The sequence below is a fragment of the Leucopleurus acutus genome (genome assembly GCF_964270905.1).
Source record: "Leucopleurus acutus genome assembly, chromosome: X".
NCBI classification, from domain to species: Eukaryota; Metazoa; Chordata; class Mammalia; order Artiodactyla; family Delphinidae; genus Leucopleurus; species Leucopleurus acutus.
In genome coordinates this window covers 28,376,698-28,394,700 of record NC_139148.1, presented here as the reverse complement: position 1 = coordinate 28,394,700, position 18,003 = coordinate 28,376,698, and the positions used below count along the sequence as shown (strand labels likewise).

Below are 18,003 nucleotides of genomic sequence, written 5' to 3'. Positions count from 1 at the left end.
TGGTTGGAGCATTTAATGCATTCACGTTTAAGGTAATTATTGATATGTATATTCCTATGACCATTTTCTTAAGTATCTTGGGTTTATTTTTGTAGGTCCTTTTCTTTTCTTGTGTTTCCTACTTAGAGAAGTTCATTTAGCATTTGTTGTAGTCCTGGTTTGGTGGTGCTGCATTCTCTTAGGTTTTGCTTGTTTGTAAAGCTTTTGATTTCTCCATCGAATCTGAATGAGATCATTGCCAGGTAGAGCAATCTTGGTTGTAGGATCTTCCCTTTCATCACTTTAAGTGTATCATGCCACTCCCTTCTGGCTTGTAGAGTTTCTGATGAGAAATAAGCTGTTATCCTTATGGGTGTTCTGTGTTATTTGTCATTTTTTCCTCTCTTCTTTCAGTAATATTTCTTTGTCTTTACTTTTTGCCAGTTTGATTACTGTGTGTCTCGGCGTGTTTCTCCTTGGGTTTATCATGTATGGGACTCTCTGCACTTCCTGGTCTTGGGTGGCTATTTCCTTTTCCATGTTAGAGAAGTTTTCGAGTATAATCCCTTCATATATTTCCCTGGTCCTTTCTCTCTCTGTTCTCTTTCTGTTGCGTTTAATGTTGACCAGAGGTCTCTTAGGCTGTCTTCATTTCTTTTCATTCTTTTTTCTTTATTCTGTTCTGCAGCAGTGAATTCCACCATTCTGTCTTCCAGATCACTTATCCGTTCTTCTGCCTCATTTTTTCTGCTATTGATTCCTTTTAGTGTATTTTTCAGTTCAGTTATTGTATTGTTCATCTGTGTTTGTTTGTTCTTTAATTCTTCTAGGTCTCTGTTAAACATTTCTTGCATCTTCTCGATCTTTGCCTCCATTCTTTTGCCTAGTTCATAGATCATCTTCACTATCATTATTCCGAATCCTTTTTTCTGGAAAGTTGCCTATCTCCACTTCATTTAGTTGTTTTTGTGGGGTTTTCTCTTGTTCCTTCATCTGGTACATAGTCCTCTGCCTTTTCATCTTGTCTATCTTTCTGTGAATATGGTTTTTGTTCCACAGGCTGCAGGATTGTAGTCCTTTTTGCTTCTGATGTGTGCCTTCTGGTGGATGAGGGTATCTAAGAGGCTTGTGCGAGTTTCCTGATGGGAGGGACTGGTGGTGGGTATAGGTGACTGTTTCTCTGGAGGGCAGAGGTCAGTAAAACTGTAATCCACTTGACTGCTGATGGGTGGGGCTGGGTTCCCTCCATGTCGGTTGTTTGGCCTTAGGCAACCCAACACTGGAGCCTACCTGGGCTGTTTGGTGGGGCTAATGGTGCACTCTGGGAGGACTCATGCCAAGGAGTACTTCCCAGAACTTCTGCTGCCAGTGTCCTTGTCCTCACGGTGAGCCACAGCCACCCCCTGCCTCTCCAGGAGACCCTCCAACTCTAGCAGGTGTGTCTGGTTTGGTCTCCCCCGGGGCCACTGGTTCTTCCCCTGGATCCCGATGCACACACTGCTTTATGTGTGCCATCCAAGAGTGGAGTCTCTGTTTCCCCCATTCCTGTCGAAGTCCTGCAGTTACATCCCACTAGCCTTCAAAGTGTGATTCTCTAGGAATTCCTCCTCCAGTTGCCAGACCCCCAGGTTGGGAAGCCTGACGTGGGGCTCAGAACCTTCACTCCAGTGGGTGGACTTCTGTGGTATAAGTGTTCTCCAGTCTGTGAGTCACCCACCCAGAAGTTATGGGATTTGATTTTACTGTAATTTTGCCCCTCCTACCCTCTCATTGTGGCTTCTTCTTTCTCTTTGGATGTGGGGCATCTTTTCTGGTGAGTTCCAGTGTCTTCCTGTCGATCGTTGTCCAGCAGGTAGTTGTGATTCTGGTGTTCTCGCAAGAGGGAGTGAGAGCACGTCCTTCTACTCTGCCATCTTGGTTCAGGGCCCAGTATGTCCCCATACAATTATATATTTGATCATTTCTAATTTTAGTTTTATATCAAGCAATTTGGAATGGTCTGAATTTTTTTCTTTTTTGTGTGATAAATATTTATTTTATAATTGTAAAGAGGGCTTAAATTTCACATTGTTTATATAAATCTTCTTTTAAATTTCTGATTATTTCCTTGTAGTGGATTCCTAGAAGGAAAATTACTGGGTCATTGAATATGATTGTTTTTAGATATAGCCAAAATATTTTTCGTAATGTTGGAACCAACTGATACTCTTCCAGCAATGTAGGAGTTTGGCCAAATTGCTGACACTTCTGCAACATTAATTGTTATCCTTTTGTCATTCTTTGATAATTTGATAGGCAATGGAGTATAATTAAACACTTCCATCTTTATTTAATTTGCATTTCTTTGATTACTGCTGAAATTGCATTTTTATGTGTATTTATTCTTGTTATACCTCACTTATTAGAAATAGAAATCACTACTACTATGGAGAGTGTAGGTGATGTTTGGTAATGGAACCACATAGATCACAGGGTCATCATTTAGATAATGACTTTGAGATACTTGGTTTTCAAATGCACTAAGATAGCCTTCTTTGAAAAAATGAAGGTAAGGTACTGAGAAGTATGATGCACTGACTGGGTTCCAATTCTGACTTGAACTAGCTTTTGAACTTGCCATCAAACCACTGTGGCCTTCAGTTTCTTTGAAAAATATGCAATTTCCCTAAATGGTGTATTTGTTCCATTATACCCCTCAGTATTAAAATTTTGGTGACTATAGAAACACTCATCAGAATCAGTGTTATTGTTCATAAAATAACATTTTCTGGCAGTATTATGAGTTGTCAAAATTTCCATCCTGAACTGGTTTCAAAGACTGGATTAGAAATTATTAATTTAACCTTTTGTGGCAATCAACCCATTATATAATAGGGTTTTTAGTGCAAAGATAACTTTTATATAATTTTAAGTTCTTATTTTGGGGGTTCACCCACTTCTTTCAATTTGTGTATTTTAATGTCTTATAATTAAAAAAAAAGGAAATCACATCCCATCATTCTCACCTTCCTTAAATTCTTAGGTTTGGTGGGTAAACCCAGGGGTCAAGAGATTTATGAACATTCAGACTTGGAGTAGGTTGATGTCACCTTTAGAAGCATGGTTGGTTACTCAGGTGAGACCATTGTTAATTGGTTTGCATTCAGAATTTTGTTCATTGGAACAAGTCCACTTCAGATTGGCAGTTTCAGAAGGGACGGGTTGATGTTGGTTAGCTTGCAGAAGCATGATCAAGACCATGTAGGCAGGTAATTGCTAATTGATTAAATGAGATTGAAACTTGTGTTGGTGGCTACTTGTTACCATGGCTACAGAACAAGCAGTTTCCTCCTTCAATCCTCCTTCTTCCATTTCATTTTCAGTTTATTAATCTTTGTACCCCCAGGACTTAGGGGCAGGTTTTTGTATATAGGCATTCGCAAAGACTATGGAGTAAATGATCTGAAATTGAATTAAGTTATTTTGGGGATGTCTTAGAATTTCTATTATGCATCCCCTTGTTTTCATTACATAGCCTATTTTAGTTCTCTGACACCTCCTATCTGGATTGGGTCCCAGCCTCTTACTTGCCTCTAGTGTTTTTCTCCTTCATTCCATTCTGCGCTTAATGGTTTTACTTTACAAGAATTTTAATGGCGTCACAGTCTTGATCAAAAGTAGTTAGTTACTCTCTAACCTATTGAACTAAGGCCAAATTGACTACTTTGCTATTGATGATCCCTTAGTGTTCCACATACAAGCTTCCCATTTTTTCCTGTTAATCACTATTCTCAACTCTGTGGCTAAGACACCCAAAGGCGCTCTTCCCAGAATATGTCTAATCTGTCCCTACCTCTGCACTTTTACTCATGCTTTTCTACTACCTAGAATACCTTTCTCCATTTCATTAGGTTTTCCCCTAATGAAACCCTATACAAATTTATTTCAGTTTTATATTCATAAAGAATTTTCTGATCCTCTAGTAATGTATGCTTTCTTCCTTTTTCTGAACATATTAAAGCACTGGCTATGCCAATTAGAGGAACACATTTTAAATTCTCTTTAGCAGTGCAATTATTTTGTTCTTCTTATTTATTTTATTATTCCAAACTGTAAGCAGAATCCATGGATTCTCTATCTTGTTAATCTCCTGGATAATCTATTAAAAATATTTAAAATTTAATAGGTCTTTAGTAAATATATTTGGAAGGAATTCAACATATTTTAGAATATCTAAATTCCTTTTGGTAAAAACAAAGAAATACTGGATTCTACCTACTGGTACAGCTGAATCGTGTACAGCTTCTGAGGTGGGATGGTAATAGATTGGGGCAAAAATATCAATGGTTTGATCCAATAGTGATTGTAGTGATTGATATTTATGAATATTCACGTTCATCCAAAAGGTGTTTTATGTAGATAAAATATGCTACAATTTTTGACATTTGCTTGGGGCAATAGAAATAATGCTAGATCTGTTTTTACCTTTATTTATTTTGATCATGGTTTGCATTTGAGGCCAGACATACATATGCACATGTCTAATATAGCAGTAAATAGTCATGGAACTTTTTATTTACACAGACAACCTTTTAAAATTCAGTGCCTTTCTCACAGCATGGTTTTATTTAATGCACTAAAAAATAAACAATTCTAAATTGAATTGAATATAGTCAGATAAAACTGACTAGTTACTAGTGAGAAGGAAGAAAACATTCTAGAGTTTCAAAAACATACTGTGCAGAAGTATAGTATCTGCCATACAATGAACACTTGAAAAACAATTATCAAATGAAAGGTAGATTTTAGAATTTCAAAGCTAAGTTAGTAAGATTTTTTTTTTTTAGAAAGGCAGTACTTATACACAAGGTATTCTTTAGTTCTTTCCTAAAAAATATTTGCAAAAAATTATCTTCACCATCTGTTGGCTAATAATTAAATTATAATAGGGAGCAGAGAATATGTATTATATATCAATAACTTTGTACCTTTAAGCCTTATGCATTTAAGTGTCCAGTAAGTATCTTTTGAAAACAAGTAAGCAAAACAACGAAGCAGAAGGTAATATAAGAGCGTGCTTCTGTGTCATTTTTTTCGACCCTTGTTACTCAAAGTATGGTCTTCAAGTCAGCAGCTTCAGCATCACCTGGGAGCTTGCTGGAAATGCAGAGCCTCACGCTCCACCCAGACCTACTGAATCCGATTCTGATTTTAAAAAGATCCCCAGGTGATTCATATGCACATTAAAAATTAAGAAGGACTGTATTATACCATGGATAGAAGCAGACCAAGGAACTTTAGCTAACTTTTTGCTTCTCTGTAACTCTTTTTAAAAATGCTTTAAAAATAATTGTTCTGATTAATCATGTTCCTGTGACTTGCGAAGTAATGGAGTTAAGTGACCTGTTCAACCTCCTTTTATGCTTGTGAACTTGAAATTTGACTGTTGTCTTTTTAACTTATAAACAGAACACCTGACCAAAATATACATATTTAACTTAAAACAGATCTTTTAATGCTAGCTGAGCTAGGATAAATTTATGGCAAGAAAAATGCCTGGCACATTGCTGCTAAGTTGTCTTGGCCTCCTGCCAGGATTTATGTTTAACACTTCTGGGATTAATGGTACTCTTCACATAAAGGATTGTTTTTGCATTTGGTTCCCTGGAATGAGCACAGTGGGTAAATTGTGATGCCAAGTAGCAAAAGAAGCTTTTGAAGGAGCTGCCACTTATTATATGTGTTATTACGAATTATTATTGACTTTAAATGCTGGATTTCTTTCATTCCCTAGATGTGGCAAAGGACATAATGTCAGATCAACTTTATGTGAAGGAGTTTTAAGTTTATCTCTAACGTCTAAGAAGGAAAGCAACATCTGACTTTAACAGATGCACCATAATGTAAAGAAATATTTTTAATGTAGTTAAGGAATATTACAAATCATTATTCTTATGGTATATAGTTGTTTTATTTTATTTTGATTGTAGAAATACACGGTTCGTTTCAACACAGAGACATTATTTTGCTCTTTACATGCTTAATCACCAGCAAAAATTTGATTAGGAGGTGCAAGCTTTCTTTACTGGAAGCCAGGGCATTAAGCTCTTTGGTGTAATTGTTTAATTACCAGTGCACCATTTTAATTGACATGCTATTATAACTTTCCATGGAAAGGAAGATGCAATCTTTTATTTTTGTTTCTTATCTAATGAAAACCACTCTCTTAGATGGGCTAGTTTGGCAATTTGACTTAGGAAAAAGTATTGCCGAATGAAGTTTTTATGTGAACAAGGAAAAGAAATTAACTTTAGTGCTCATCTCATTGGTCTGCCAAATTGGAAGGACATTTTAGGCCTGATTATCATGTTCTAATTAGTCTCTGGAGGACATTCATGGACAATCGAGTGCTCATTAATCTGTCTTCTTCCGGTAACATTGATTTGTTCATTCCCCTTTTAGACACTCAAATATAGAAACCAAAAATTGATGTGTGGTGTTAATGTGCTTACAGATGTTGCCACCACTTATCCAGATAAGAAGTCCATCTTAATGTACGTCACATCACTCTTCCAAGTTTTGCCTCAACAAGTGAGCATTGAAGCCATCCAGGAGGTGGAGATGTTGCCAAGGCCATCAAAAGTTACTAGAGAAGAGCATTTTCAGTTACATCATCAAATGCACTATTCTCAACAGGTAAAAGATCGAAAGAATAGCTAATATAAATGATATTTTCTGTTTTATATGGATTTTTAGATATCATACACACATATCTATATTGTCTATGGATGGATACACATGTATGTATATATAGCATAGTATATATATATGTATATATATTCACACACACGTACAAAAATATATGTATATATAGCTTTGTGTGTGTGTCTGTGTGTCTATTTGGAGAGAGAGAGAGGGAGAGAGAGGGAGCGGAATCTGTAAACCTAAATTTCATCTGATACAATGGACAATAATGTTGTTTTCAAGGCATATTGTTAAAATACTCTGCTATTGATATGCACCATGTTATAGGAATATGGGACACAGAATACATTGCATTTCCATTGTGTAAAGTGAAAAGTGAAAAAGTGTAAAGTGAAAAAGTGTAAAGTGAAAAGATAGACTCATATACACATTAAACTTTCCATCAACTAGAGCAAAAAGCGAAGAACTAGACCAAGAGCAGAGGCAAGTACTCTGTTTAATAATGTTTTCTTATTTTTAGTGGCAGCTTGCTGTTGTAGTAACAAATTTTGCATACTCAAGGTAATATTTTTGATAAGATAAAATTAGTTTAAAATAGTTTAAATAAAAATTAAATAGAGAATACATATGATAAAGACTTTTATGATATTGTACAGAATCCAGTGGGATTCTTCTGTTACATTGCTAGTTCTTCCCAACGGTGTATATTTAGGGTGTTTTTTTCCTTAACTTTCTTTGACACAAACAATGATGAAAAAGCCTTTAGCAAAATTTCTGCTGAAGGCATGGAAAGCTCTCAGGCCTAATTTTCTCACTCTACTGAACTAATTCTATATTTAGCTTATGAAAGCTTCAGTCCTTTCCAAGGTATTGACGTGATGAATTCTGGTTTTGTTTACTTTGAGTTCAGAGAAGATTGCTTTGGGTTGCTTGTTTTTGCCAGTTTGAAGAGCAGCATCCCATATTAGTGCTGGAGGTGTGTCAGGATGGAATCTTTATGGTTAAATCCCATCCTCCTCTCTTCCCTGACTACCTGTTCTCCAACATGACATTGAGCACCACAATTCTTGGAGTGTACCAGTTTCTAATATCACTTATATATATTTAGGATTAAATTTTTCATCTCACTGTTTCCATTTAACATTCGTTTTTTCTAGTATGTTGGAAAGCAGTCCTTCCAGGGTTACTTACCATGTCTCCTCCTCCTCTCTGTCCCCCTCCCCCGAACCCTTCTGCAGATCACAGTCAGTCTAGCACAGGGCTATGAACGAACTCCTTCCTCTCCTAAGCCTCGGTTCAAGAGCTATGCCTACACACAGGCTGCTTATGTCACCACCTCTGACCCCACACGGAGCCCATTTCCTTCACAGGTCTGTCAACATTTACTCTCTGTTCTCCAAACCAAAGAACTTCTTCACCCAAGATAACCTAACATGGTTTTTGTTTGTTTGAATTTGCAGTGCCTTTTTTTTCTCCGCCATCAGGAGCCGTTTCATTGTTCTCAGTTGTATTAGATACTGCACATGATGCTGTTTTGTTATTGAGACCTCTCTAGTTTAACGTATGTTGATTCTTCATGAATGGGGATTCTTATAATAGTGATTTGTACTTTCATTATATAATTACCTGTAAGATTAGTTTTTATAAAGGCTACCAACCCAAAGACAAAGCTCATTAAAGAGAGGTCATTTAAAAGAATGGGAAAATGGATGAAATTTACTAGTCACATTACTTGGGGAGATTTTCTAGATATCGATACCTAAAGGAAATATATACTCTATATATTGCCCTTATTATATTTTCACTGTATAAGTATGTACTTATATTCTATTTAAGAAAAATATAACTGTAAGCTTCTTCATATGATAGATTTTAATTTTGCCAACTTAAACTTGATAGCAGGCTCTGTAGTATTTATACAAGAAAGTCACATTCAAACCAGGTCAGATTCTATGCACCATTCAGTATTTTCCACGTAATGAATCTTCTCAGTAGCATTTTCCATCATTATTGCAGTGTTGTAGAAAACCTAAAAATACAAGAAATTATAGCCTTGTATATGTTAGAGCATGGGAATGGCATGTGCTAGAATTGCTGGATTTGCTAAAATTTCCTTTTAAAAGAAAATCTCATTTATTTTGTTTAGAAGAGCAATTTGAAGAGTTCTTGCAGAAGTGACTTTTCTCAATGCTACACAATGAATGGGAATTTAGAAGTTATCGTCTTGATCCCATTGGAGAAAAGTACACATTTTTGGAGACTCATCGATTTTTTTTTAAGATAGTGGTTGTATTTAATTAGTGATTTATTTGGCACAGTTAATTGATGCGTGAAAAATTTTAACACTGAAAGCTTCCCCCAGGGGAACGTATTTCAGGGCATAGTTATGCCCTTTATCCTTGGCTAGTTTTCTTGCAAAGGTTGAACAGAGGAGATGAGTGAGAATGGTTATGATTATGTGACTCAGCCTCATCTTCAATTAAATTCCCATCCACATGTTCACAAAGTTGTATAGTCTTGAACAAAAAACCTAATCAGTTTCTTCATTATCAGTAAATAAAAAGAATTCTGCCACACATTACTGACTGCTATGTGTATACATTATAGGAACTAATAAAATCCTTATAATGACTCTTAGAGGTGGGAGGTACTATTTTTTATCTCCATTTTAAGTTTAAGCGTACCCACCCTTTCCTTGCTCCTCCTCCTTCTCCCTCCCACCCTCCTGACTCTCCCTGACTCTTTAGGCTTTTTTTTTTTTTTAAATCACCATCCTCCAATTGAAACTTCCAAGACTTAATAGGTGTTGTACCTCCTAAAATAAAGAAGTCTTAGCCAAGACAAAGAGAGGAGTATTTTTCCTCCTTATTTTCACTTTATTGAGCTGCCTCTTCCAGAAGGTTTTCTCCAGTGCCTATTCTGGCAGCATGTTTTTACCTCATTACCATCTCATTAAGGCATTGTTCAGGTATGATTCCTTAATGAAGTAATTATAAATGGACTTAATTTTGCTAGACTGTATTTGTTCACTCTCCCTTTGTCTAAATATTACAAAATATGTAATATATCATAAAATATTGAGCAGTTCACATATCTGTTTTAACTTAACATAAGCCATTGAAATAAACCTATTGTTACCCTTTAGAAAAGAAGAAACATGAATCACAGTTGGTGAGGAATGATATATCCTGCCTGTTTCTAAAGGAAGCACATCAGAAGATGGTGTTACACATAGTTAGGTTTGATAAATTTGTGTCTTAACTATTTACTGAGAAAATTTTTTCTAGTTTCTCAGAGGGGCTGAGCCTGTACTGCCCCCTACAGGTTATATCTGATCCACTTTCAATGATCGGCCAGATTGGGTTCCATTGGAAGGTTTCATTCAAGTGTTTACTTGGTGGTCTATAAGTAAGGGTGCAGTTTTCCATAACAGAAGAGAGAGCCATGTGGGAGACTGTTCCCTATGGGAAACATAAAATGCCTAAATTATTGTAAAAGTTCCCAGTATCTTAGAAACATTAAGTATCCCCATCTGTCCCAACTTAGAAAATCTGATTTATAGTCATTGCAGTTTGTGAACGTGTTGAGGTGAAGTGATCTGACCTATCTCAGGATCTCTGCCTATAAATCAGTTTTTCTCATAATTTACGAAGAAGCAATACTCTCTGGTGTGAACCCTAACTTTTCCTTCATTGTATCACTTAACTACCACCCATTCTTCAATGGAGGACATCCTTTTTATAGTTACACTGAATTCCTATTTTTATGACTTGGATCATGCCTCTCATTCTACTCCTAATCTAATATCAAACATCCCCAGTATCTTTTTCACTTTCCATTTCTCTCTTTCTCCTGGCACCTCATCCTAGCCAAAACTCCTGTAGGCACACGTCCTCTGTCCAAACATACCACTCCGTTTTATCTTGTTAATGTACTATCATGTGACATTTTCTTTCACTGACCATTTTTTGTAGTCTATGCTTTATACATTTGTTTATTCAGCAAATAATTATACTTGGTCACCAAATCCAATGTCTTTCATCACCTCTCAGGCTTTGTACCGTCACTGAAGTACTTCTCCTATAGCCTCTAGACTTACCAGCTCCTTCTCCACCTCTAACTGTCTTGTGTCTCTTTCATTATCTGGCTCTTCCTCCTCTTCCAACTCCCTTAGCATAGGAGTCTCATGTGAGATCCTTTGACCTTCTTTTTTGTATACGCTCTCTGTTGTCAATATGATTTAATCTCTTGACTTGAAGCTGTATGCCCATGATCATTGTATTTATGTTTTCACCACTTCCAATCTCTCTTGAGTTACAGCCTCATTTTCAACTCTTTGCTATGTATCTATACCTTGATGTCCACTGATTTCTCAAACCTCCTACATCCTGAAGTGAACCTTGTTTCATTGCTCACAAACTCGTTTGTTGTCCTTTTTGTTATGTAAATGGGGATGTTATTCAACAGTTTTTGAGATTTAAATATGTGACATACTCTTTTGCCTCTGTAGTGATCTGCTATTGAGTAATGAAATATGTATTGTCAATTCTTTCTTCACAGCATTTCTCCATTAAGTTATGTTCCCTCAGTATTCATAAATACCCTCTGATTCAGGCTCTCACTACATGTCTTCTAGATTACAGAAATAGCTTTGCAATCAATATCACTCTTTTTAGCTTAATCCCCTCTAAATCATATTAGATTTTCTTATTAACAGCTTCAATAACATAATTCACAAAACTTTCTTCACTTCCTTTGGCCTTTATAATAACTCCACTCTCCCAAATTTCATCAGTAAGCTCCATGATCTATTAACAATTTATATTTTCATGCTTATTTCACACTAATCTATTTTATGTTTTCTTTACTCCAACCAAATTAAGTCACTTTCTCTCCTGCACAAGTGCCAAGCAATTTCTTTTCTTAGCTTTTATGGTTCTCTCAGCCTAGAATGACTTATATCTCCTTTTCAAATTGGCCAATTTAATCCAAATTTCAAGGCCTAACCAATAAGTGGCACAGCCTGAATTTAAGTTCAGATTTATCTGACTCCAAGCCCATGTTAATTATACTAACTACCACTGTATTTTCTCTACTATGATTCTCACACATGGCGTGATATTAATTTATGTAATCATTTTACACTTATTTATTAATTACCTACTATGTGCCAGGTATTATTATAGGATCAAAAGACACATTAGTAAACAAATACACAAAATAATTCCTGCCTTAATTGAGGACATGTGTTCATGGGAGAGTCATAGTATGAACAAGTATAAATAAGTAAAATAACATTTCAAATAATATGAAAATAGCATGCATTAAGTAAAGTAGAATTTAGTAGTAAGTACAATAGTAAATGCTAAAAAGAAAAAATAAGTAAAAGAGGATGGTGGAATATGTAGTACATGGTGGAGAAAAGTTAAAATATCAGTTTGGGTGGTCAGAGAAGGATTCATTAACAAAGTAAATATTGAGTAAAGACTGGAAAGAGGTATGGGTACCTTTGGGAAGATAAACCCATGAGGAAGAAACACAGATAGTACAAAAGCCCTGAGTTGTGGGGATATTTATTTGGACTGTTCAAGGAAAGGTACAAGTTAGGGGCACAGTGCTAAGAGATGGTGTCTGAGCTGTAGTAGTGGACCAGATCACATAGGGTTTTGTAAGTAATGGTGAAGACTTAGGTTTTTATTACCAATGAGGTAGAAAGCTATTGGAGGAATGACATAAACTCACATTATTTCCACATGGCTGCTTTGTGGAGAATAGACCAAAGGAATAAGGATGGAAACAAGGAGACTAGTTCGAATGTTATTGCAGTAATCAAGGCAGGATATGGCAGAGGCTTGGATTTGGATTATTTTTCTCCCCCCCCCCATTTTTTTTTTATTGTGGTCAAATACGCATAATGTAAATGTCAACGTTTTAACAATTTGTAAGTGTACAGTTCAGTGGTATTCAGTACATTCATAAAATTATCTAACCATTACCAACATCTGTCTCCATAATTCTTTTCATCTTGCAAAATGGAAACTCTGTATCCATTAAAAAAATAACTCCCCATGACTCCCTCCTTCCAGCTCCTGGTGAACCACCATTCTACTCTCTGTTTCTATGAGTTTGGCTTTTTTTTTTTTTTTTAAAGATTCAACATATAATGAGATAATGAGATCATGCAATATTTGTCTTTCTGTATCTAGCTTATATCACTTAGCATGAAGTCCTCCAGGTTCATCCATGTTGTCTCAAATGCCAGAATTTCCTTCCTTTTTAAGGCTGAATAGTATTTTATTGTGTGTATATATGTGTTTGTGTGTATACACACACACACACACACACCACATTTTCTTTATTCATTCATCTGTTGGCCAACATTTAGGTTTGTTTTCATATTTTGGCTATTGTGAATAATGCTGCAATGAACATGGGAGTGCAGATGTGTCTTTGGGATACTGTTTTCAGTTTCCTTTGGATGTGTACTGAGAAGTGGAATTGCTGGATCATATGGTAGTTCTATTTTTTAATTTTTGAGAAATGTCCATATTGTTTTTCATAATGGTTCTATCAGTGAGAATGATGCATAGTAATTGAATTCTGGATATGTTTTGGATAACTTGCAGGGTTTGCCAATTCAATATGGAACACATGTTAGCTGTATTTTTTGAGAATATTTAACTGTGTCATAAGAAAACAAAGATGATAGATGATACTTCCAAGAGGCATTAAACTTAGAGTGTAAATAAACTATTCAATAATAGCTTATGAAATATAAGTGAAACCTATGTGTTAAATTTAGCTGATGAAGAGCAAATAGCTTGTGAGACATAGGCAGAGGTCAAAATGTGTGTCAGCTTTAGATAGTAACTTGACCTATTACACATGTTAAAAATAGATGGAATAAATAGTGAAATACACAAGAATATTGTTTATGGATGGAAAGAGATGAAAAGACCAAATTATAAGGTATGATGATATCACCTCTAGGCTGGCAGCTTCATCATTCCTAAATTGGCCACCGATTAATGATACTCAGTATATCTTATGGCCTCCCAAGTGCTCTAAATAAAAAATGCAAATAAATCCTATAACTGTTTAGCAGACTAACTGATGAGCTACAGCTACAGGTCAGCTATACTTGCCCCTGCATCTTTCCAGTAGAGCAAGTGTATGTGGTCATCTTAGGTACATTCTGTCCTAAGAATGTGTCTTGCTCAAATCTCACCTCTGGTTCTGTCTACCACACCATCAACAGGGAAGGCTGATACAGCAAAACGTACGGATATTGTATAACCCAAGATTTAAATAGCATGGTGGTTCTTCTGTTTGACCTTATCCTAATTGCATTACACCTTCCATCTGTTTCACCTTGCCTCTCTCCATATGCTTTAAAATGATTTAATAAATGTTGGGATTTGAACATATTAATTTCGTTGGTGAGCCTTTCTGTTTCATGCTCTCTGGGATGGCATACCTAGTAGCAGAATTGGAGGCCACCATTTCATCAAGATCATGCTCCATATGACATAGTGGGTGTGAGTTATGAAAGAATTCGAGAAACCAAGGATTACTGCAAGGTTTTTGTTTAAACAATAGGAAGAATGGAGTTGCCGCCAACCAAAATAGAATAGACTATAGGAGGAGCAGGTTTGGGAGTAAGGTTAGAAGCTCAGTTTTGAACATGTTAATCTCTTAAACTTTATTTTTTTTAAAGTTGAAGTATAACTGACATATTATATTAATTTCAGGTATACAACATAATGATCCTATATTTGTATATGTTGTGAAATGATCACCATAGTAAGTCTAGTTAACCTCTGTCACCATACGTAGTTACAGAATTTTTTTTCCTTGGGATGAGAACTTCTAAAATTTACCTTCTTAACAACTTTCAGGTATGCAATACAGTATCATTAACCACAGTTGCCGTGCTGTAGATTATGTACATTGCGTCCCCATGACGTATTTAGTTTTTATCTGGAAGTGGGTACCTTTTGACCCCCTTCACCCATTTTGCCCACCCCATACCCCCTGCCTCTGGCAACCACCAATTTGTTTTCTGTATCTATGATTCCACTTATCAGTGAGATCACATGGTATTTCTCTTGTTGACTTATTTAATTTAGCAGAATGCCCACAAGGTCCCTCCTTGTTGTTGCAAATAGCAAGATTTCATTCTTTTTTATGGCTGAATAATATTCTATTGTGTGTGTATGTATGTATGTGAGTGTGTCTGTGTGTCACATTTTTCTCTATGCATTCATCCATTGATGTACACTTAGATTGTTTCCATTTCTTGGCTATTGTGAATAATGCTGCAGTGCACATGGCGATGCAAACCTCTTTTTTGAGGTAATATTTTGTTTTCTTTGGCTAAATACCTGGAAGAGGAATTGCTGCATTATATGGTAGTTCTATTTTTAATTTTTTGAGGAACCTCCATACTTTTTTCCATAGTGACTGCACCAATTTCAATTCACAATAACGGTGCACGAGGGTTCCCTTTTTTCCATAGCCTCACCAACACTTGTTATTTTTTGTCTTTTTGATAATAGCCATTCTAACAGGTGTGAGGTGATATCTCATTGTGCTTTTGATTTGCATTTCCTGATGAATAGTGATGTTGAGCATCTTTTCATGTGCCTGTTGCCTATGACTTCTTTGAAAAACTGTCTATTCAGATCCTATACCCATTTTTAAATGGATTGTTTGGGTTTTTTGCTGTTGAGTTATATGAGTTGTTTATATATTTTGGATATTAATCCCTTATCAGATATATGACTTGCAAATAGGTTTGGCTGTTCTGGGTCTTTTGTGGTTCTATACAAATTTGAGGATTGTTTGTTCTATATCTGTGAAAATGAGATTGGAATTTCGATAGGGATTGGGTTTATTTCTAGGCTCACTATTCTGTTTCATTGATCTATGTGTCTGTTTTTTATGCCAATACCATGCTGTTTTGATTACTATAGTTTTGTAATATAAATTGAAATCAGGGAGCTTGATGTGTCCAGTTTTGTTCTTTCTCAGGATTGCTTTGGCTATTTGGTGTCTTTTGTGGATTGTTTGTTCTATTTTCATGAAAAATGTGATTGGAATTTTGTTAGGGATTTCATTGAATCTCTTGATTGCTTTGGGTATATGGACATTTTAACAGAAATAAACCCATACATATATGGTCAGTTAATTTACAACAAAGGAGCTGAGAATATACGAGGAGGAAAGGACAGTCTCTTCATTACGTGGTGCTGGGAAAACTAGACAGGAATGTGCAAAAGAATGAAACTAGACTACTGTCTTACACTACACACAAAAATCAACTCAAAATGGATAAAAGACTTGCATGTAACACGTGGAACCATAAAACTGCCAGAATAGAACATAGTCTGTAAGCTCCTTGACTTCGGTCTTGCCAGTGATGTTTTGGATCTGACACCACAGCCAAAGGCAACAAAAGCAAAAATAAAGAAGTGAGACTACATCAAACTAAAAAGCTTCTGTACAGCAAAGGAAACCATCAATAAAATGAAAAGGCAGCCTACAGAATGGGAGAAAGTATTTAGCTCTGGGCTTGTCATATACGGTCTTTATTATGTTGAGGTAAGTTCCTTCTGTACCCACTTTGTGGTGAGTTTTTATCATGAGTGGATACTGAATTTTGTCAAATTCTTTTTCTGCATCTACTGAGATGATCATATGATTTTTAAACTTTATTTTGTTAATGCAGTGTATCACATTGAACATACTAATCTTGAGATGCTTATGAGACTTGAATATACATAAAGCTGGGGTTCTAAGATCAGAGTTGAGGATAAGTAATTTGGAAGTCATCAACAGCATAGATAGTATTTAAATCCATTGACCTGGCTGAGATCGCCTAAGAAAAAAAGTCACCTGGATGAGATCACCTAAGACTTAGAGATGAGAAGGAATCAGCAAAAGAGATAAAAAGGATTGCTAGAAAGGAGAGATGAAAAGGGGGAGTGTGTGGTATTGTAGAAGCCAGGAGGAGAAAGTGTTTCAGGGAGAGAAGAGTGTTTAACAGCATTAAGTATTGCTGATTAGTTCAAGTAACATTAGTGTTGAAAATTAACCAGTGAAATGTCAGTGGGATAAGCCCCCTGGGAAATCTTGACATATAGCATTTATCACAGTGGATTTACTAATAGCACCTCTGTTCGCTCTCTAAACACCTCTATTCACTCTCTGTCCCATTTTGGCCAATAAGTTATATGCTCACTCTAGCTGATATTTGCTTTGATAAGAGCAATTTCAGTGGAGTGTGTTTTTTTGGAGGTGTTGCTGATTGGGGTGGGTTCGAGAGAGAATGAAAGTGAGGGGCTAACTGCATTGTGACACGTAATAAACCTACACTGAATCGTTTATGTTCATGTGGACAAAAGCCTATATCTCTTGGATGAAGCCATTCTTCTAACTGATTATGAATCGATATATTAGTTTTCTTATGGCTGTAACAAATAATCACAAATTTAGTGGCTTAAAACAACACAACTGTATTATCATTTATTATGGTTTAGGAGTTCATCATGGTTCTCACTGGGCTATAAAAAGGTGTCAGCAGGACTGCTTTCCTTCTGGAGGCTCTAAGGGAGATTATATTTCCTTGTCTTTTCCAGCTTTTAAAGGCTGTCCACATTCCCTGGCTCATGACCCCTGACATATTCAAAGATAACAAGAGCAAGTTGAGTCTTTCTTATCACATCCCTTTGACCTACTCTTCTGCCTCTCTCTTCCACTTTTAAGGATTCCTGAATACATAGGGCCTACCTGGATAACACAGGAAACTGTCTATCTTAAGGCTAGCTGATCAGCAAACTTAATTTCATCTGCAGCCTTAATTCTTCATTGCCATATAATGTAACATATTCATATGTTCCAGGGATTAGGACATGAACATCTTTGAGGGGGTGATTTTCTGGCTGCCACTGTCTAATACCTTGGGATGCAGATACTAGGAGGGCATCCATTACCTGTAAGCTAACAGTAAGACTGGTATCACATGGCTTTTCCAAGGTGCCCTGAAGTATCAGATTGTTCCCTTCCTCTTGTGTTAACTGCACACGAGCCTCATCCTTCTTCTAGAGACATTGGGAAACTACCCTTATGCTGGAAGCAACATGGAAGAAAAATAAACAAACGAATAAGGACATACCTATATTTCTGCCTATAAAGGCAGATCTTTGTGTTCCTTGCACAGCTTAAGGCACAGATGCCCACGTTCATTTAATAAACATTTTGAGCCCCAAATAATGTCTTCTGCTCTCTAAGAAGCTCACAAAGTAAAGGAATCAGGCTTTGGAAAGTTATCCATACATT

The 18,003-nt window shown here is 36.2% G+C and overlaps 1 protein-coding gene across 2 annotated transcripts in view; it reads left to right on the top strand.

Annotated features, from left to right (window-relative positions):
• The window catches only part of DMD (dystrophin), a gene marked incomplete at its 5' end in the record, with an annotated part of 2,126,456 nt that overhangs the window by 509,981 nt on the left and 1,598,472 nt on the right, over positions 1-18,003 (top strand). For both annotated transcript variants that reach the window (XM_082864911.1, XM_082864910.1), the window contains 2 exons: positions 6,473-6,654; positions 7,902-8,033. In XM_082864911.1, the coding sequence (XP_082721037.1) occupies positions 6,473-6,654; positions 7,902-8,033 (314 nt within the window). The remainder of the gene's footprint in view (positions 1-6,472; positions 6,655-7,901; positions 8,034-18,003) is intronic.